Genomic DNA, 22240 nt, shown 5'->3' with positions numbered 1-22240 from the left:
AAGAATCAGATTAAATAGAATTCTCATCTACTTTGCATGGGGCACTACTCCTGAAGCCACTGGTTCCTCTTGCTTGCTAATGTTTTTGTGGTTTGGGGAAGAATAAAATTAAAAATAATCAATATCTGATCTTATTTAAGCCTCATGGCATCCTGGGGCACATAGGTGTGAGTAATCCACATTTTACCTACTTGGAGAGGTGAAATGACTTGTCCAAGGCCATCCATGCAAAGTGTACCAGAGATATAGTGCCAACCAAACCCCTAGAAATCCAGAGCCATCTCTCTGTTTCTATCTGTAATACATTTTCCTGAAATAAAAGGGAGCATGGGGGAAAAAAGCTGCTTCTGAGATGTTGGAACAAAATAAATTACATTTAATAAAGTGCTTTAGTGAGTTCCTTGTTGCAGAGTATTGATAATTCATGCTTCTTCCCTACCTGGAGTAAAAGGAATTCTATTGTGACTTAATCCAGAGAATGGTAGCATCTAGAGCTTAGGTGTCTACCACCATATTAGTCAGGGCTCTGCAGAAATACAAAACCGATTGGATATACACGTACATATAAGGAGATTTATTACAAGGAATTGGTTCATGTAGTTATGGAGGCTGACAAGTCCGAAGAGCTCCAGGTTAAGGTGACAAGCTGGACTACTCAGGACAGATTATGATTATGTAGCTGTAGTCTGAGTCCAAAGGCCTGAGAAGCTGGACAGCCAAAGGTGTTAAGTTCCAGCCTGAGAGCAGAAGATGATCAATGTCCCAGTATAATGAGTCAGGCAGGTGGAGTCTTCTCTTAGGTTTTTTGTTCTGTACATGTCTTCAACTGATTAGGTGGCACCCACTCACACGAAGGAGGGCAATCTGCTTCACCTGATCTGCCAATTCAAATTTCATCCAGAAACACCTTCACAGACATATTTGGAATGATGTTGAACCAAATATCTGGCTACCTTGTGGCCCAGCCAAACCAATACCTAAAATTAACCATCACAACTGCCTAGATTTGAATTTTGCCTTTGTTATTCACTAGTTAAGTGGCCTCGGTTGGATTATTTAACTTCTCTGAATCTTATTTTCTTCATCTGTAAATTGGACATGGGCATATCTACCTCCTAGGAATGTTGCAAGAATTTAATTAGACAGTTCTGAAAAGGGCTCAACACACTGCCTGGCCTGAAGAAAATATTCAATAATTGTTAGTTATTTAGTTTGTTACTCTCACCACATTATCGTGATAACTCTTTAAGTCTAGGAACGTATAAGTGATGTTTTTGTATAAAAATGCGTGTTGCACATTTTGAATCTAAAATGTATTTTAAAGTTTTGGCAAACGGCACTTCCTTTTAAACTACAGAGATTTCGCCACTGGAAGGTCCAAGATTCCCATGTGATTTATGACTTTGATGTTTGCCTGAGCCCTGGTTATCTGTGCTGTAGGTTTTACTAGCATGGTGTAAGGATGAACCAAGATGTGGTATGTGACATAATTGAGTGTGCCTCGGCCCCTCCACGAATGTTGATGGGGTGGAGGGGGGCGCTGCTGAGTGCCAGGCTCTGAGCCGGAAGCAGGCATTCCCAGTTAGTCAAGAGGGAAGTGCTGCTATATTAAAGGTGGTGAGGGGAAGGGATTGGGGGGGGGGGGCAGGAAGGGAAGTTCCGGCATATGTTGTCCAGTAGAAATTCTCTGGGCCATACACTGGGAAGAAAGGCTGTACCTGTAGGGGAATCAGGTCAGTATTCCTTGGCTGATAAGGACATAGTACAATGTCTTTTGTGGGTGTTCAGGGGGTGGGGCTTGGTTTCCTGACCCTCAGAGATGACAGCTGATTGTTTTAGAAGACATTCCCAAGATAGGACAGAGAATTTGCATACACATTGAAGGTCTTAACGTATTGAAGCAAGAAGGAGGCCTCTTTGACATTAGTTCTCAAGTAGAAGCCTTTGTTTCCAATATTGATAAATAAACATAAAGACCAGGTGTGCAGAGAAGCTGGCAGACAGGTGGTGCGGTAGAAGGAGGAAACTGGGGCCCTGGGAGCAAAGGCATGTGCTGGCCTGGAGCAGGGATGAGGGGCAGGAGGTAGGGCAAGGAGAAGGAGGGTAGATATGAAAGCTAACCTAGCAATAAATACCACTGGGGCATGGGTAAGCTTCCAAAAGAAAGGGAAGGAAAGAATAGCTAACATTTGGTCAAGTATGATATCATCAAGACTAAGAGTTTCTGGCGTGTGCTCTGTTTCTGTCACAAGGCCCAAGTGCTTTGCACATAGTTGACCCTCAGCAGAAACCCATGAAGGAGTTTCTATTGTTTTCCCCATTCCCAGGATTACAGGGGAGAACACTGAGGCCCTGTGTGGCAAAGGAATTCACCCAAGGTCATACAGCTAGTCAGGAATGGAGGTTACTAGGCCGTGTCCTAGGAGGTCCCTGGATCCGAGAACACAGAATTGATCATGACACTTTCCTGCTTCAAACTGTAGGTGAGGTCTCATTGCTTGTAGTGAGTTACCCCATGCCCTCGCCATGCTCACGTTGGGCCTCTGTCTCCAGGATCCCAATAATTGGCTCAGATGCCCTCTTTTCAATGCCTTAAATACATCACGGTTTTCCCATCTCTGGGCTGGGGGCTGTTGTTCTTTCCTCACCTACACTGGCCAAGCCCCATCTTGAGGGAAAAGATACTTGAGAAGATTTTTGTCTGATGTAAGTTGTCCATAGGTGGGGACTAAGGCCAGCTTTGTTACCTCTCTGCCTCCAATGCCTGCCCAGGATCCTTATGGATCTCTTTGTGGCTCTCTCTTCAGGTGTTATGTTTTGTTTTTTAAGATTTTATTTATCTATTTATTTGATCACGAGCAGGGGGGATGGGCAGAAGAAGAAACAGCAGACTGCCCTGCTGAGCAGGAAGCCTGATGCGGGAATGGATCCCAGGATCCCGAGATTATGATTTGAGCCGAAGGCAGATGCTTAACTGACTGAGTCACTCAGGAGCCCCTCTTTTCAGGTTTTTACTCTAAACCAGTGATGTTCAACCTGAAGGCCATCGGCAGTGTCTGGAGCCATTTTTTGGTTGTTAGAACTGAGGGAGGTATTCTTGGCATCCGGTGGGTAGAGGCCACACATGCTGCCACACTACACATCCTGTATTGCACAGAAGAGCCCTCACAACAAAGAACCATCAGCCCCCAATGTCAGTAATGATGAAGTTGAGAAATCTTGCTCCAAAATAACATTCCCCTCAAGGCGATCCTTGGTCACGCTATTTAAATGTATTCTTTATGTTATTTATTTTTAAAAATTTTATTTATTTGACAGAGAGAGATCACAAGTAGGCAGAGAGGCAGGCAGAGAGAGAGAAGAGGAAGCAGGCTCCCTGCCAAGCAGAGAGCCCGATGTGGGACTCGATCCCAGGACCCTGAGGTCATGACCTGAGCCGAAGGCAGAGGCTTATTCCACTGAGCCACCCAGGCACCCCAAAATTTTATTCTTTATTTTATTTTTATTTTATACTTTATTCTTTATTCATATTATTTATTATATATATATATATATATATATATATATATATATAGAGAGAGAGAGAGAGAGAGAGAGAGAGAGAGAGAAAATGAGTAGGAGAATGGCTGAGGGAGAAGGAAAAGCAGACTCCCCACTGAGCAGGGAGCCCAACATGGGGCTCGATCCCAGGACCCTGGGATTATAACCTGAGCTGAAAGCAGATGCTTAACCATCTGAGCCACCCAGACGCACCCCACCCTCCATATTTCATTCTTGTTCTCATTTTCTACTCTATTGGTTTTCTCCTGTGAGCCTACCTCTCTCTAATTAATGATATATTTCATTTACTTATTATTTTATTATTTGTCATCCACTAGTATTTAAGCTTTATGAGAACAGAAATCCCTTTTGGTCACTGCTTTATCATTAATGCTTAGAACATCGTCTAGCACACAGTAGGTGCTCCGTGCGTATTTGTTGCAGGTATGAATGAATTCAGCATCCTAGGTAACCATCATCAATTCATTAGAAAGGCTACTTGGGTTGAAATCCATTTGTCATCCATATGGAGACTATTTTTGAATCCTGGAAGGTGCCAGCATGAGAAATCTTCCCTTTTGCCTCCTTTGGTAGTGATGCTGCCTCCATTTTAGCCCAGATCAAGATCCACCAAAAATGTTTTTCCTAAAGGCAAGAGTGGGGATGGTGGGCAGGTGCTTTCAGTGAACAATACATCCCTGAAGAAAGCAGTGTTCTGGAAGGATGCCTTTGAAAGTACCCATAGAATCATCCTACTATTTGACAAATAGAGAAACTGAGGTGTAAACACATAGTCTAGGCATATTTTGCCAGATTATTTGATTTGTATTTGCTTGAAGTCACCCAGCAAAGTGTCAGGATTAGAATTAGAACCCAGTTTCTTGCCTCCCATGGAGATGGAAGGGGGAAAGTGAAAATGCTGCCGGACAAAATTTGGGAGCTGGCAGAGAGACCAGTTTCCTAAAGCTCTCTTTGCCTTGCAAGTTGTGATCTCTAGTTGACAAGGAAGCAAATCGGATAGCTAAATGCAGAGCTTTCTGAGATACTGAGATGCAAATTAGCCCCAACCACATGCAACTGTGGATTTGAGGTTGGCATGCAAAATAGAGACTTTGCTTCCATCAGGCTGCATGAAAACTCACTTTCATAGATGGGTACTCTCACTCTCCCCAGGCAGGCATTATGTAAGGCACAAGGGACACAGTGAAAAATAAAACAGTAATCCCACCCTCATGGAGTTTTCCATCTTGTGAGGGAGATACAGTGAGGGGGGTGTCTTATTTGTAATCCACTGAACCAAGTAGCTAATTGGATTATTCATTTTCTGAGAACAGGGAACTTTATCTTGGGTATCTTTTATGCCAGCTAACACTGATGGCCAGAACTATATGGACAAAAACTAACCAGTGCTAATTGGTTGCCAGTCACCGTGCTAAGCTCATTCTTGAGTGTATCAGTTCATTTAAACCTTGCAGCAGCTCTACAATTAGTTACCATTATTGTTCCCATCTTCACAGAGAAAGCAACAGAGACTGAGTACCTTGCTCAGACTCACAGAGCAAAAAAGGGCTGGCCTTGGTGTCCAGACCCAGGCTGTCTGGTTGCAAAGTATGCAGGTCGGACCATAGCTGCGTTACTGATAAATCCTATTTAATATTCACGGCAGCCTTGGCCTTGGGACTTTTCCCACCACTTAACGATAGTGCTCTCTAGTGGATGTTTACTCTGTTCCAGTCACTGGTCCATGCATCATCTAGTTTAATCCTCACAATGAAAGGTGAGATAGCTCTACGCGGGGTGAAACAGACATGGAGAGCTTAAGTAATTTGCCTGAGATTACGCAGCTACTAAGTGGTGCAGTCAGCATTCTGGATACTACATATATTGTATGGAGTCATACATACATATAAATTTATTTGTGTATACATTATATATTCTGATATCCAGAATCATGCGATACAGGGTATCATATAATACATACAGTATATGGGGTCATACAATATACAGCATTTCGTTTCTGCCTTCTTTCACTTTGCATAATGTTTTCCAGGTATCTGTTACAGCATTTATCAACATTTCACTCCTTTCTTTGCAAATAGTACTCCATCACATGAAGATACCACATTTGGTTTATTTATTTGTTCATCAGTTTATGGACATTTGGATTGTTTCCATTTCTTGCCTGTTGTGGATAATGAAGCCATGAACATTCACGCATAAGTCTTATATATGACCTCGAATTATTGATATTTTCCCACAATCCTTTCTGTCTCTCTCCCATCAGTTAAAAGGGACAGATTTTAGAATCAGATGACATGGATTTGAACACTTGTCTCTAGCACTTTTCAGACGTGTGATTGGGAAGATGAAGCTGCCTTCTGAGCTTTGGTTTTTCCACCTGTAAAATGAGGATAATAACAGTAGCTTGCTTGGAAATGTTCAAACGCTTGAAGTAGATAATGCACAGTGCTCAGTTCATAATTAAACACACAATAAATGTGTGCCAGGTAAACAATGGAAATAAGAAAAAGCCACCCAAAGGAGATAATGTATCCGCCCATGGAATCTGGAGTCGAATTGCTAAGACATGAAAAATATAATAACTAGGCATCATGTAAAATAAAATAAAAATATAGTACTAGAGGAGTAGTCAGCATGAAGTTTGTATGAGTTGAAAAATTAAAAAAAATAATGTATTTCGGTCTATAAAATGGAGACTTTTTAGTAGGTGGAAGGCATGTGGGGCTTCCAGCTGGAGGCAAGACTTGGGTGAGAGTCCTATTGAATGAACACAGGTGACTGGACAGAGTAGGGGAATGTGGGGTAAGGATGATATTTCAGGTACAGGGACAGAGCGGGTAAAGGGTAAAGTTTGTCAGGTTTCAGTATCCTTGAGTAGGGTGGGTATTGAGTGGGTAAGCAGGCTGGAATCTGCCTCCTGTGCCCTGGGGCTTGTGGACCCAGGTCTTGTGGACCCAAGATAAGTGAGCAGTGACCACCATCCACGAGTTCCCATGTCCCCACCTCTCCAGCACCATGTGGAGAGGAACCTACCATGTGTGTTCACTTTTTTGATATTTCCACAATGACATGCGCGTGCAGTGGCTATTTTAACTTACCTTTTCTTGATAACAAGTGAAATAGAAAATCCTTTCATAACTTTATTGACCATTTTCTGGGAATGATAATTTCTCATCCTTTGTACTTTTATATTTGATTGATTTCTGATTTTTAAAAAAAGTTCTTATTTTAATGCCAGTTAGTTGACATATGGTGTAGTATTAGTTTCAGGTGTGTGATGCAGTGATCCAACATGATTTCTGATTTTTACAGTTCATTATACATTCTAGTTACTAACTCTCGCCCAGCCTGTCACCTAGACTATAGCATTGTTTACAGTGTCTTTTGTTATATGGTATGTTTATATCTTGATATATTCAAATGGATGGCTTGTTTCTCATATTATTTGTCCTTGTGGTGTGCTGTTGACAAAAGTTTCCCTTGTGCTGAGATCATACGCAATATTCTCCTACCTTCTAATGACTTCAAAATTTTTTCTTCATGGACATGTTTAATCCATCTGGAACTTACATTTGGTTATGTGATGTAGAACCAAACTTATTTATTTTTTCCATCTGAAAAGCCAGTTGTTTCGAACCTGCTTATCAAATAGTCCATCCTCCCCCGAATCTCTAGAACGGCCATTTCAACTCTCCACTCCGCTTCCGCCATGCTGTCCTGCTCTGTGTTCCATTTGCTTTCTTCCTTTTACATCAGAACATAAGAATGCCTCTGTGTCATTATAAACCATGGACACGCATTATTTTTAAAGATTCCTCCTTTTCCTTCTCGTGGACTTCTCATGATTTCCTGAATCATTCCTCTCTTGCAGGGCAGCACATTGTTTTAGTTTTTATGCTGTTATGAATGCTCCTATGGTGAATATTTTTGTGTATAAAGCATTTACATATTTTTGGATTATGTCCTTTGGATGGATTCCCAGAAGTAGAATTACTGAGTCAAAGGGCATAAATATTTTTAATGCTTTTAATTCATGGCATATATTTATTTAAAAAATTAAAGTGCATAAAGATTCTGGTAAGTTCCTGGTACTCTATTATGTAGTTGCAGTCAACTGGGCTATGACAAGTCTGACTCTGGGAATGGCAGCCCTGTGGAAGCAATTAATGTGGTCTCCTCAATAGATTTATCTTTTCTCTTTTCTTATTTGTTTAGCACATTTTTGGTATATTCATTTATTCTGTTGTTTATGAAGCACCCAATATGTGTCTAGTTCCGTGGGAAAGCAGGCAGCAGGATCCTATGCGCCCAACGACTTGCATTTTCCAGGAGGTAGGAAGACAATAAACAGATTTCATTTTGTTATTATTTTTTTTAGGATTTTATTTATTATTTGACAGAGACACTGCGGGAGAGGGAATATAAGCAGGGGGAGTGGGAGAAGGAGAAGCAGGCTTTCCACTGAGCAAGGATCCCGATGTGGGGCTCGATCCTAGGAGGCTGGGATCATGACCTGAGCCAAAGGCAGACACTTAATGACTAATCCACCCAGGCACCCCAACAAATTTAAAAAATCTAGTGATACGTGCTTCCTCGAGGAAAAACATTGACTGATATGAGAGTGAGCTGGATCCTGTAGATTGCAGGGTCAAAAATGACCAGGAATAAGGGTGCCTGGGTGGCTCAGTTAGTTAAGTGACTGTCTTAGGCTTGGGTCATGATCCCAGGGTCCTCGGACCGAGCCCCCATTGGACTCCCTACTCAGTGGGGAGCTTGCTTGTCCCTCTACCTCTGCCTGTTGCTCTGCCTACTTGTACTCTCTCTCTCCATCTCTCTGTCAAATAAATAAATAAAATCTTTAAAAAATGACCAGGAAGCTGAGATCTGAATGACAAGGAAGAAAAAGCTAGGCCAAGTAGAGCAAAGTCATCCACTTGGTTAAGGAATAGTTAAAGCAAAGGGCCCTATGGCAGATCAGGAGTGTGGCCCCAGCGTAGAAGCAAGGTCCCTGTGGTAAGGGCCTGGATCCACAATTCAGAAGTGAACTGAAGCCAGAAAGGAAGACCACATCCAGACTTGTGTGCTCCCTAGTGAAAGCAACAATGAGGAGCCATGGGAGGGCTCTAACAAGGAGTGATGCAACCAGTGGCATTGTTTCAAGGTCACACAGGCCTCTCTTGGAGCATAGGCTTCAGGAAAGTCAGAGTCCTGGTGGAGAGAAGGACAAAGAAGCAATAACTCTTGTCCAGGCTGGAGTTACTGGAGGCCCAGATGAGTGGTGGTGGCAGAGAGAGAGAGAAACGTGCATGGGTTCCATTGAATTTTGAAAGTAGATTCATGGGAGTTGCTGACAGAATAGAAGTTCATGGGAGTTGCTGACAGAATAGAAGTGTGGGCTTAGGAAAAGAGAGGAATCAAGAATGTGTCCTAAAAGGTGGGTCTAGGAGACTGAGAAATTGGCATTACATCGTTGAGAGAGAGAAGACTGGAGAGAAGAAACCTGGTGGGGGCTGGAAATGGGGCTGGGCCTGGCTTCCACCATGTTGCATTTGCAATGCCTCTTTGGTTCCCCAGTGGGGCAACTGGTTAGGCAGCTGGCGCCACAGTTCTGGAGTCCTAGGGAGATTCTGAGAGCCGTGGTACAGGCGTGGGAGTCACTGGTAAATTACAGAGAATCTAAATCCTCTGGTAAACAGGTGTGAAAATGGAGAAAATAATGGGGACCTTCAACCATGGTCAAGATAAACCTAGCTTCTGAATATGCTCATTTTCTTCTATTTATCTTTGTGAACAAAAATCTTTTCTTTTTTCCCAAGTAGGAAGAAGGAAAAACTTGAATTTTCTTTTCCAGTGGCTGCCTGATGCCTCAGTCTTGGCCCAGTCTCTTCCAGTGTTTAGTGGTGACTCCATGAATTACTCCTTCATTTGATTCTTATGCAGTTGGGCAGGTCACAGAAACAAACTTTTGCATCTCGCAAGTGTTTTCAGAAATGTTTTCCTGCCTGCTGTGTTTATGTTGGAACAGAAAATTTGTACGTGATTTTATGATCAGCTTTTCTTAAGACATAGAAGTTGCTGCCTCATCACATTATGCTGTGTCTCAGGACCCCTGGAACCTGGGTGCTGTAATGTAATAGGAGCTATAGGGCTCACCACCACAGAGGGGCCACCAATGAGACCCCTGCTTTTTTTTTTTTTTTTTTTTAAGACTCTATTTATTTATTTGAGAGAGCACAAGCAGGGGTGGTGGGGGAGAGAGACAAAGAAAGCAGCAGACTTCCTGCTGAGCAGGGAGTCTGAGGCAAGGTGGAGGTCAATCCCAGGACCCTGGGATCATGACCTGAGCTGAAGGCAGATGCTTAACCTACTGAGCCAACCAGGTGCTCTGAGACCCCTGCTTCTAGAGTGAGGCCTTGCTGTGTCATTTTCAAAGTGATTTGCATGGGGTCCCCATATATTATTTTTCATATGTTAGAGTGCATGGCTCCATATTGGAGTAGAAAACAGAAAATTTAATTATGAAGAAAACGTTAGTTCTCTTTCTCTCCAGAATAATGCAGATAAGAATAGGCAGTGAAGTTCTGTGGTTAGGATGAAATGTCCGGGAATCAAAATGATTAAGAATCAAATTCCAGTGTTGCCTCTTACTTGGTCTGTGACCACCTGAGGCATCAGTTTCCTCATTTAAATTGTACCAATTTGATCAGGATGCTGTGAAGACTAGAAAATAATTCATTGAGAAACTCTTAGCATTTTCATTGATTCACATATTAAGTATTTAATACCCCTGTGTGCCAGACACGTGAATGGAGAAGACAGTGGAAGTGTTCAACCATCAAGAGAAGACAACTATTGCTTTTCTTCAGAGTTTTGAAAATATGCTCGGTTTTCATAAAAGACATATTTATTTTGTTAAGTTATATAATTTAAATACTCAAAAAATCAAGTACTAATTTGTTGCATATTGGCCAGGTATTTTGTGCTCTGTCTGCAAAATGTACAAAATATGGTTATAGATCCTACCCTCATAAAGCTTACAGGAATTAAAAGAAAATGAGTCTTTCATCATAGTTATGAGAAGTCCAGTAGCAAAAAGCTCAGCTTTGGGTGTGTAAAACATGTGTACATTTTAGTCATTATTTTTAGATTATCATGAATAACATTTCTCTTTGGATGTTCACAATTAATTAATGATTTGGTGGGTCAAGGATGAAGATTGAAATGCATGAATTTCCCTAGGTGTTTGGGGGGGAAAGACACTGACGTACCTTTTGCTCAAGAGCCCTATCTGCCAGATGCCAAGTCTTGTCTTTCTGTTTTAATACACTTCTTTCTCAAGACAGCACCCACATGTCCCAAAGAGTGAAATATTGTGTGCACTTTCTGAAGGGAAGCCTTGAATTGTGAGTTGAACCCTGAGACGGTCTATTGGGACACATAATTTACTATGTGATAACATGGTGTTTTAAAATTTCTGTTAAAATTATAGCTAATGTTTCTTGTTAAATAAGATGCAATTTAGCCGAGAATGAACAAAATCATAGATGACAAGGAGAAAGAAAAATGTAATCCCAGGGACATGAGAATAATAATAATAAAAAAAAAATCCCATGATAAAAAGAGAGGATTTCAAATGCTCTCCTTGTGTCCAACACATGCTCCCACAATTACTGTATCATTTTTATTCCTCTGTCTTCATGTAGAATTGCACAGATGTGGACAGCCTTGCTTTGGGCTCTCTGTTCAAGAAAGAGCCCTAAACAGTGCATTTAGCACTATTGGATGTTGAAACAAGTAAGAAGATAGTAAAGATCTTGAAGAACATTGTTTTGGATGAAGGGACATCATAATATAGTAGAGTGGTTATAAGAGCCCCAGCTCAAGAGCCAGGGTCCCTGTGTTTGCACTCCCTGCAACCTGGTAGCTCTGTGATCTGGCGAATACTGAATTTCTCTGTGCCTCAGTCTTCACATCTATAACATGGGGTTTTTGGAAGGATTTATCCCATAGGTTGTCTGTGAAATTTCAAGGGTTTATGTTACTCAACCTGTTCAGAATGGTGACTGGTACATAGTCAGTGCTCTGTAACTGTTGACTGCAATGATTAAATGTGGCTAATTCAGAATAAAAGTCGTTTGATACATGGTTCGAAGAAAAAGTGGCTAGGGATTCAAGAAGTGAAAGGACTATTGCAGCTAGAGAATGTAAGTGACCTGCTCTCCCTTAATGGGAGGGGGCCTCCATGAAAAGAAAGGCACGAGGTTGGGGTTCTTTATTGTCTCCTGTCTCAATACAGGAGCGTGACGGGCAAAGAAATTTCGGGAAAGCAAGGGATGACCCAAGTGTGCTTCTGCCTCTGTCCTTGAGTGCGCTCATTCTTTCTTCAGTGTCTTCTGAGAGAGGTGAGCTGACAAGTACAAAATGGGAGTGACCGAACTGGTAAGATACAAATTAATAGAGTGCTGTCCGTGTGTGTGTACTAGGAGGAAGGGTCATAAGATGTTATTTTCTAGAACCACGAGATACTAGAAAAGTCAGTTGTCTTCTCATCTTCCTGTTTCCAGACCCCTTCATACACCCTCTCCACTTTGACCTGTTTAAGTTTATTTTAATAAAAAAAAACCACATTTTTCAAGAAATAGATGCTTTATGTATGGTTTCATTCTTTAGAGGGGGTGTATGTGTGCCACGTGACAAGTGGTTGCCATGGTAATTTCTCATTATTGTTGAATTGAAAAATAATTACTCTGGCAAAAATCCCACATAACCTGTCAGTGCTTAAGTTACAGATGCCGGGGGGCAGCCCTAGCCCTGGGATCCTGTTTTTGGTGGAAAGGGACGGAGATGGGAACAGGAGAGAATCTGGGATGGAAGGAAAATGTTTTTGTGGATTTTTAAATGTAATTAAGCCTCTCTTCGGCTATTTGACCCGAGTGCCTCTCTCGTCCTGATATATGATTTCGCTGCCAGTGGTATTTGGACTCACCTGTGAGATGGGACAAAAGGACCAAGGATTTTAATCACAGAAATGCATACCGGAGATTGTTTAGAGTGGAGAAGCTTCTGTGGCATTTTTGCCTAATTAAAATATACGAGAATTATCGACACCACTCCCCCTGCCTGTGTTTAGGCTGAGTTAATTTCATCTTTATTTACCTGGAGGCTGCTCTCTGCTATTGTTACTTTCCAGCTTTGGGAAAATAATCCACTTTTTACTTATTAATATTCACTAAACACTAAATATGTACTGCTCAGATACCAAACAACAGCAAGGATTGGGAGGACCTGGCTCCTGATCGAACCATGCCTTTTCCAAGGAGACAGGTTTGGACTTTTAGATGCTCATCCTTCTCCTGGCAGGTTGGACTCTGTTTTGTAATTATGTTGATCCTCTTATTAGATCCCACTTGGAAAGACATTCCTTAGAAATGCACCTTGTTTCTTCTTTACCCTACGTCAGTCAGACCAGAAGGCTTCAGTTTGGAAGCACAGAGACCTCTCAATGTGAGAGCCAAAATATAGACAAGTACATACCCTTTTCCTGTGTACAGCCAAGTTAGATATATGCTCCAGAGAACTTCTTACACATGTACACAAAGCGACATTATAAAGATACTTATCACAGCATTGTTGTAATAGCAAAAAAATTAGAAACTGTCTAGAGATCATTAGTAGCAAAATGCTTAAGTAAAATATATTACATTCATTCAGTGCACTATTATGTAGCTTATATAAGGGAAGAAGCCCTAATATATAAAATACATAGGTCTCCAAAAAGCAATGTTGAATGAAAAAAAAAAAAAAAAAAGAGGCAGGTTTAATGAAAGGAACTTAATGTATGGAAGCATTTTTTTAAAAAAGATTTTATTTATTTATTTGAAAGACAGAGATTACAAGTAGTCAGAGAGGAGAAAGCAGACTCCCCACTGAGCAAAGAGCCCGATGTGGGGCTTGATCCCAGGACACTGAGACCATGACCTGAGCCAAAGGCAGAGGTTCTTTAACCCACCCAGCCACCCAGGCACCCCATATGAAAGCATTTAAGTTAAATATTAAATACATAAAATAAGACCACATATGAATGGAGTCCTATGTGTGTATAAATATAAAAGATGAGGTAGGAAGAGCCAAATGAATTCCACAAGATAGTTGTTTATGGGAGCCTGGGGGAGGGGAAGAAAAAAACAGAGCAGGATATGGGATTTTATTTATAATTTTTAATTCCTTTTAAAAAAGAAAATAAGAATTTTTATAATTGTTAATGCTAGATAACGGGCCCATGGGTCTTCACATTATCTTCTACTCTCTATTTTAAAAAATTAATAAAGTAAAACCTCACTTCCTTAAGTTACAGTCAGTGAAGTATATTCATTTAACCAACATTTTGCTGAAAAGGACAAGAAAATTACCCAAAAGGTGGTGCATGGAATGGCAATATGGATGTGAGATCATTTTGAAAATTCCTGTCTCCATGTGAACTTCTCACGTGCATGGGTGGTGCATCTGCTTATGGAAAGTGAGACAGAGAGAGGGCTTAGCTTGAACACCATCCTGGTTCCCCAGCCTTTGAGTGTAGACTCTCCCACAGTACTTGAGGAGGTATATGGGTATGGCCTCTCCATTGGCTCATTCCGTGTTTCTACTCCTTTATTGGGTAATCCATAGGTGGGAGCTCTGTTGAGGGTGGAGCCAAGCCTGATGCCTTGTCCCTCCTTTAAGTATCTCCCAGTTTACTAGAGGATTATAAGGCAGTGATTCAATTATCATTTGATTCACATGCTAACGGGGATAGAGTTTTCAAGGTTTCCTAGCACGGGGGACAGTGGGAGAGGAGAGCAAAAACTGTAACTTGGGGTATACTATGCATTGGAGGCCAAATAGCAACATATGCAAAGAGAGGCAGGCAGCTATGGTTAACCAGGAACCCTTGGTTCAGAGAGATAAGTTGCCCGAGGTCCCTTGGCTACACAAGAAAACTGACGATGCTGGGCCCTTTTCAGTGTGGTAAGAATGGCTTTTCCTAGAGGGAATATTTTACAGCATATATTCCAAATGTCATGCCTATTATAACTGCTAGTAATAGCCTTGCACACCCATCCCACACATCTAGGAATCAGACCTCAGGCCTTTGGTTCTTTTTGGAGGTCTTACCATAACCTTGATGTGGAAGTCCCAAAATGTTGATCTTGACCTACTTGTCAGTCTCAAGGCCCTCCTTGGCTAATCTCCAAGTTAGTTTGATTTGAGGGGATTGAGCCTCATCTCCCCTCAAACTTCAGACTTGGTGAGCTTCTCTTTGGAGTCCTTGCTGCAAAACAACTTGGCAACTTTACTCATGCAACCTCCTACCGGTTGGCTTGCTAACCTTGACTATGTTGCCTGCTTTGCAAGGAAAACTGGGAATTTTGTCGTTCTTCCATTTCTCCAATGATGGAGGCACAAGGTTTACAGTCAAGAGGTGGGAGCCTAGCCTGTAGGTACAACTGCCGAATGTTCACCGGTCCGTTTTCTTTATATTCCGTTGGCCCCTTGCTCTTCTTCCATGTGGCCAAGCAGAGCACCTGTAACCTTTGCAAGGCTCATATCATTTGAGATGACTAAAGCTGAACGATGGAGGGGCTGAACTGTTACTGTTGCCCACAGCTCATGAGGTGGCTGTGAGCTAAGAACTGAGCTTCCACCACCCAGGACTGTCTGATCTCTGCCACAGGTTTCTTCTTTGGTTCCACAGAAGCCTTTGTAGGTGCATTTCAGCCAGCCTGAACACCTAGCCTAATTATTATGCAAATGTCTCCCATCAAATTGCCTAACTGATCTCAGGAACTCAAGTAGGCAGCAAAAAGGAAGTGGATTTTCAGAGCAAGCACAAGAAGTTGGGCGAAAGGGAACAAAATCTGAAAATGCCCGAGTCAGAGATCTGCTCCGGCAAAATTTTCTCTAGGCACTCCTGGCCGCTTCTTCTACACTTGTGAACTACCTTCACCTTCAACCTAAGGTGAAAAATCACTTTTTAAATAGAATTATTTGAAGGAAATCATGGACTAGTAGGTTCATCAGTTGTAACAAGGGGATATTGATAATGTGGGAGGCTGTGTGGGGGCAGATAATAGAACAGTGTCCTCGCTCGTAATTTTGCTGTGAACCTAAAACTGCTCTGAAAAATAAAATCAACTTTAAAAGTTGGACTAGAGTTAGACAGACTTGTAAGTGAACTTCCGATTTACCACCACATTCTAGCTGTCTGATCTTTACTGAGTAGTTTGAAGTTTCTGAAATACGGATTCTCTATTTGTCACTATTTTAAGCATCAAATGAAACAATAATGAGTAATAATAACTGCCATTTATTTTACAGCTACTGTGTGCTAGGCAGTTACTTTTTAGTCCTCAGAGTGCACTGAAATTATTATTCCTACTTGATACATGAGCAAATAGATGCAAAGAGGTCAGGTGACTTGACTGAGGTCCTCCAGCTAGTAAGAGGCAGGATTCCCATGTTGAAGTCACTGTGACATGGAGGTTAAAGATATCAATTCTCCATAAGGCTGCTTGCTCTACCCCTTGGTAGCAACTTGGATAGTTGTGAATGTAAGAGGGTACAACTCATGTAAAGCCGTTAGAAAATAGTGAGTTCTGGGTACGACTGTTAACCCAGGGCCCCTGACGCATGTGTTTTTTCCATCATCTGCTTCCTTCACACACAGTCAACATAAGACTGACCCATACTTCACAGCAATTTTTTGTCAAAGCGTTACTCCTTTTATTCCTTTTCCTACATAAACACCTATCCTCTCCTAACTAAAAACTAATTCAAAAGCTTTACATAGGAGTGTCTGGGGATAGTTGATAATTATAATTTTAAAATGCATCAAAAAAATTGGTGTGCCATTTTAGAAATATCAGCCAAGAGACAAAGTAGGATTGCAACAGTCCAGATGTCTTGAAAACGTTGTAGAGTGAGTTTCTTAAGTTGGGTCTGTGATGGTATGCTAAAGAATTCCATTCATTCATTCATTCATTCATCAGCTAACCCAAAAATATATATATTTTTTGTAACTATTCTGTGTCTCGCATAATTACATTTTTCATTTTTAGTTTTGGAATGTTCTTCTAAGCAAAGCCAAGTGATTCTTTTGTGCATATAGTCACCCGATGTAACCTTCCCCCTCCACACCTGTTCTGACATTTCCTGAGATGCTGACTCATCTTATGTTCCATTGCAGTTGGTTGAATGGAAGGGCATGTCTCCTTCTTATGCTTTTCTCAACTCCTTCCAACCCTTGAGTGTCCAGGTGCTGTGGACTCTGTGTGGCTGCTCCCTGACACTTTTTTTACCCCTCACTTCAGTCCGAGTCCTTCCTTTGCTCCCAGGGCCTTCGGATCAGCCTGGGTTCTCCATGGGATTTTGCCTTTCACTGCTCCATTTCCTAGCAGGAATGCCAGAAACTCAGAGTCAGATGACAGGCAAATACAGGTGCAGGGTCTGATTTAGTCACAGGCCTTTGAGAAATCACTAGGGCAAAAGAGATTTGATACACCCCTGTTCTAACTGTTGTGGGCAGGTGTCATTGCCAGGTAAATGCATTACATGTAGTTGGAATGAGAAGAAACATGCTTGGTTTATCAACAGGCTTCTTATAAAGGGCATTTTTGATATGGTTCTTTAGAACATGCAACACTTCCTCCTTTAAAAATGATGCTAAAGATGGTAGGTAGAGGCAGGAAAATGGCATTTTATTCATTTTCACTATGCCCTGGGCATTCTGCTGGGCACTTTAGACCCACTAATTTATTTACTCCTCACATCAATTCTGCAAGGATAATTGTTATTATGGTTGTTGTCACATGTACTCCGCAAGAAAATTATTACTCTTGTGTTATTATTTTTCTCAAATTGCAAGTAAGGAAACAGGCTCAGGAAGGTAAACTAAGTTGTCCGTGCTCACCGCTGGGAAGAGAGCTGGGATGAAGCCTGGGTCTGAGGGCTGCCAGTAGGCCTGAATTCCGCCACTGACGTCATTCCATATGGGGCACTTCGCCGTGGGAGGTGGGACACTGACCGTCCCTGGCAGCAGGAAGCAAGGAGCTGGACAAAGACCAATCTGAGACAGAATATTCCCTTTTCACTCTCCCTCCCCTTCTTTCTAAGTCCTAACCTCTGCCTTGGCAAAGACTGCCAGAGAAATGAGTCAGGCAGAGGGTGGGGCTCGGAGGTCAGAGGGGCTTGAGTCGAAATCCCAGCTCCACTATTGATCGGCTGACTGTATTTGGCAAGTTCCCTTTACCACCTGTGCTTTGGTTTCTGAGGTTGTAAAGGAGGGGTAGTACATAACGGGAGCGGCTTCATTCATTCACTGAGCAACTTCTATTGAGTTGTACCATGGGCTCGGCACAATTTAGAGCAAAACGGAGCCCCTGCTCACAAAAAAATTAAATTATACAGGAGAGAACGGACCAAAAAAAAAAAAAAAAAAAGAAAAGAAAAAAACAAATAAACCCCACCCAAAACCAACAACAAACAAACAAAAAACCGGGGAGGTAGTAAGGAGTAAGGAGGAAAATACACATAAAGCACTTAGAATAATGCTTGGCATGTGGTAAGCACTCAATAAATGTTAACTATTATTCTTTTACCATCTGTGTAGCAATTTGAAATAAAATAAACCAGTGTACCCAGGCTCTCAAATGGGTTTTCTTTCCCCAGCTGCTTCTTCCACTTCCAACCAAGCCCACTGATTTTTCTAGAAACTCTGACAGCTTCCATGACACCCAGACTTCATGCTGTGGTCTTGGGTCTGGAGGGAGACTACCTGTTAGTAGCTCACCTGGGTGTCTCCTGCTCATAGGCTTGAGCCCTTTGAGGGTAGGGACCCATCGCTCAACCAGCTGTGTGTTCTGAGGGCCTGCATGTAATAAGTGCTCAATAAATATTTGTTTTGGGGCGGGGGAGGAGAGAGAGTTTGTATGTGGAGCCATGAATCGCCCCTGGGTGCTTTTATATTTACTCTATTTTACCAAGAAAAGTATTGGCTTTTGGTGTGGTGATTGGGAGGAAGCCAGGAAAAAAAAAAAAAAAAAAAAGATGAAAAAACTCATTTGCCTGAGCTGTTGCTTTTCTGAAAACCAGAACAGACAGCATCAATCTTTGGTGGCCCTTTAATTATTCTTTCCAGGACTGAAGGTTCATTCCTGACGCCTGCCAATGACAACAACTTAATGTCCTCATAGCAGAACAACTTAATGGAAGAAGAGAGGCTTGCAGTTTCTCCACCCGGGCCACGGCAGTGGGGGCCACTGAGTGGGGAGCTGCCCCTCCCTCCTCTGACAGGCAGCTGCAGGACATCTCCTCTTAAAGTTTGGCACTGATCAGCGATTCTCTGGGAAAAGATTGTGCTTAAGAATTTGGGGGTACACGGGGCAAGATGCAAAGCACAAGGGCAGCTGTGACGCCCCCTTTTAGAATATGACGCTTGACGTAACCCTCCTGATTCGCTCTGATAGGAGCCCCGTCCCCCTCAATGATTAATAGTGATTTTAACTGGGGCGCCTGGGTGGCTCAGTGGGTTAAGCCGCTGCCTTAGGCTCAGGTCATGATCTCGGAGTCCTGGGATCGAGCCCCGCATCGGGCTCTCTGCTCAGCAGGGAGCCTGCTTCCTCTTCTCTCTCTGCCTGCCTCTCTGCCTGCTTGTGATCTCTCTGTCAAATAAATAAATAAAATCTTTAAAAAAAAAAAAAATAGTGATTTTAACTGCCTTAAACCGGGCCAGTTTCAAAGCATTTTCTGGACAAACAAGAGACCCTCAATGCATGACAACAAAGTTCACATGGATAGTTTGCATTCTGCTGAACTGCTCTATTTTTAATGATCATGTTAATAACAAGGCAACAAGATTGCCTATAACCTTAAAACAATCCTTGAGAACAATCCATATGCATGTGATGGGTGTTTGTACAACCCTGGACAGTTATGCAACTTCTGTCTGCGGCAATATCTGTATCTCATAGGACGTTTGCATAAGGTGAGGCTACAAGTCACACACACCCCCTCTTTGAACTGATTATCTTTTAAAAATGTACTCTCCTTAACCTGGTTGTGGTATGGTGGTTTCTGTTTGTAAAATCAAATTCTGAAAAGAGCAGAGAGAAAGAGCGCCCAAAAAGAAGTTAAATGCATTTCACATGAAATGTAAACCCTTTTTGTTAAGAAATGTCACATTGTGTTTCAAAGTACATTTATTAAATCTCCCCAAATATGTCCTACAGAATTAATTTTTATTCAGTTCGCGTTCATTCATTTGTTGAATTGGAATCCGGTCCCCATTTGAGGCAATTAATTTGAGGAGTGACCACACGCTCGCCCACCCGCCTTCTAGAACACCCACACACATATGCTGAGTAACAAGCAAGTGGTGGCTGGGTTTGTCTTTCTTTTTGCTTTCCTTTTCTTCTTTTGAGGTAGTTTCTGTTCTTGCCTGTTAAATAAATGATCTGTCTCTTTGCAGGATAGCGACAACCTCTGGTGGGACGCGTTTGCCACCGAGTTTTTTGAAGACGACGCCACATTAACCCTTTCATTTTGTTTGGAAGATGGACCAAAGCGATACAGTAAGAAAGAAGTTTATTTTTCTCATATTTCTTCTTTTTGCGCCTGTAAGAAAACCACAGGGGTCTTCAGAGAACAGCACAGGGCTGACAGTCTGAAAGTAACACCTCCCATCCTGAGGAGGTTCTTGCTTCCCGTCAGGGCTTTGTCACCGGGTGGCAGTCTGAGTCGGCTGAGAGAGTTTTCTTTCGAGGCTGAGAATGTTTAGGCACCTGTCTGTTTAGCAAGTGAGGCAAATATGAACCAAGTCACCCAATGATAAGTGGGAGCTGGATGGCGGGGTTTCCATCCACCTCTTCCCTGTGACCCTGCTTTATCCCTGACAGCTGACACTTTACACCCAATGTTCCACTTCTGAACGTTCCTTAAAGAAAGAAAGAAAGGAAGGAAGGAAAGAAGGAAGGAAGAAAGAAATTCTCATAATCACTGCATCAGCCAGCCTCCTAATTTCTTCTTATCAATTATATCAGGTATTTATCTGACAAGTGCTATCTTTTCTTGGGGGTGGGGGAGAGAGGCCACCCCTGCCTTGAACATACAGTTTTGGATTAGTGTTGACGGAATTATAGTCCCTTGTCTTTCCAGCGAGTGATAACTCTGTAAAGATCCTCAAATTACTGCCTGTGGCACCTTGGGTAGCAGCGGATTTGTCCTGATTAGGTTCAGCCAACTTGTCAGAGACCAGATTTGCTAGTTGTGCTATAAGACCAAGAGGCATAGAAACATCAGCACAAAACCAATTAATGTCCGGTTAGATCAGAAAGAGATGTGTTTTCAGAAATCAGGTTGCACGTATGAAAGGATCTGTCAGAGGGTAAAACATCCCAAATGTCACAAACACAGAGATGATGATGGAACCAACCACCATGTGTACGAACTCGCCATTCTAGAGCATTGGGCAATGATAGATAATAAGGCTCATGAGAAACATGATTAAAAGTCTGATTTTTGCTAAATATGTTTCAAAGGCACTAGAGTGTTTTCCTTTTTTTTTTTTTTAACTTTAGAGGACTTTGGACAACTTAGTAGTATTTGGATCTATTGTATGATGAGCTGATTAATTATGCTAATACATGCTTGGTGATTTTGCCCAAGTGGCAAACTGGGGAGATCAGCACAACTTGAACTTGCTGCTCAATTGGAACTCATTGCCAGGAACATCTCTTTAGATGTCTTTGTTGTGGGCTTTTAAGGGTGCGGGATGTTTCTGGTAAGTATTTTGGGCGAGAGGGGCTGCTGGTCTGCCAGACAGAGTGTCTTTGCATTCAACATAAGGACTCCTGTCGTAATCACTGGCAAGCCCAGCTCCTGGGGGTCCTGCAGAGTGAACTTGCTTTCCTGTGTGTGGGTGCCCCTGAGCAGCCTCGTGCCCTGGAGAGTAGGAGAGTTGGGTGCAGAAGCCGCTGTTTCAGAAGTCCCGGGAGATAAATGAACTCCGCAATCCAACAATTACTCTCTCCCCAAAAGCCTGCCTGATCAATGGTGAATAATTTCGAACCGTGCAGTCATCCATCCTCTGAGCCTTCTTATTTTCTGTAGAGGCACAAGCTCAGATAACTTCCAGTTATCATTGTTTTATGTTCTTGTGGGTTTCTTTGTTTCATTTCGTTTTGTTTTTTTGTTTTGGGGGGGTTTGCTTGTTTTTGTTTTTGTGTTTGCTTTGTGAATCCATCAGGGTCTGCTCAGGGAACTAGAATTACAGTTTTAGAGTACATCATACTAATGCAACAGGGTTTCAGTCTTCCTTCTGCCCAGCCCCCAACCTCAGCACCATTTGAGGGTAAGTCATGATCAGCACTGATTTAAGATCTTACTTATACCCATGCACAAGAGTAAACGCCTGACTATAAGCCATTGTTGTCCAGGTTCCTTTGTTTCTGTGAGCCAAAATATTTCCTGAGCAGAGAAGAGAAGCAAAGATGATTGACAGTTTGGAGCCGAGTCTCATCAGCTGCTTTGCTGACAGCCTGGTGATGTGCACAATGCTGCTGATGTGTGGGCAAGTGACAGGTGATTGACAGCACAGGACGGGGAGACAGGGAAGAGGAAGCATGCTTAGAACGCCTGACGCACACTG

General features: G+C 42.2%; 1 protein-coding gene across 10 annotated transcripts in view; it reads left to right on the top strand.

Annotated features, from left to right (window-relative positions):
* Positions 1 to 22240, top strand: part of LDB2 (LIM domain binding 2) — a 380811-nt gene that overhangs the window by 115041 nt on the left and 243530 nt on the right. For all 10 annotated transcript variants that reach the window (XM_047718957.1, XM_047718956.1, XM_047718955.1 and 7 more), the window contains exon 2: positions 20063 to 20165. In XM_047718957.1, coding sequence (XP_047574913.1) covers positions 20063 to 20165 — 103 coding nt within the window. The remainder of the gene's footprint in view (positions 1 to 20062; positions 20166 to 22240) is intronic.

Source organism: Lutra lutra, chromosome 2 (genome assembly GCF_902655055.1).
Source record: "Lutra lutra chromosome 2, mLutLut1.2, whole genome shotgun sequence".
NCBI lineage: Eukaryota > Metazoa > Chordata > Mammalia > Carnivora > Mustelidae > Lutra > Lutra lutra.
This window is presented reverse-complemented; position numbering and strand designations above follow the sequence as displayed.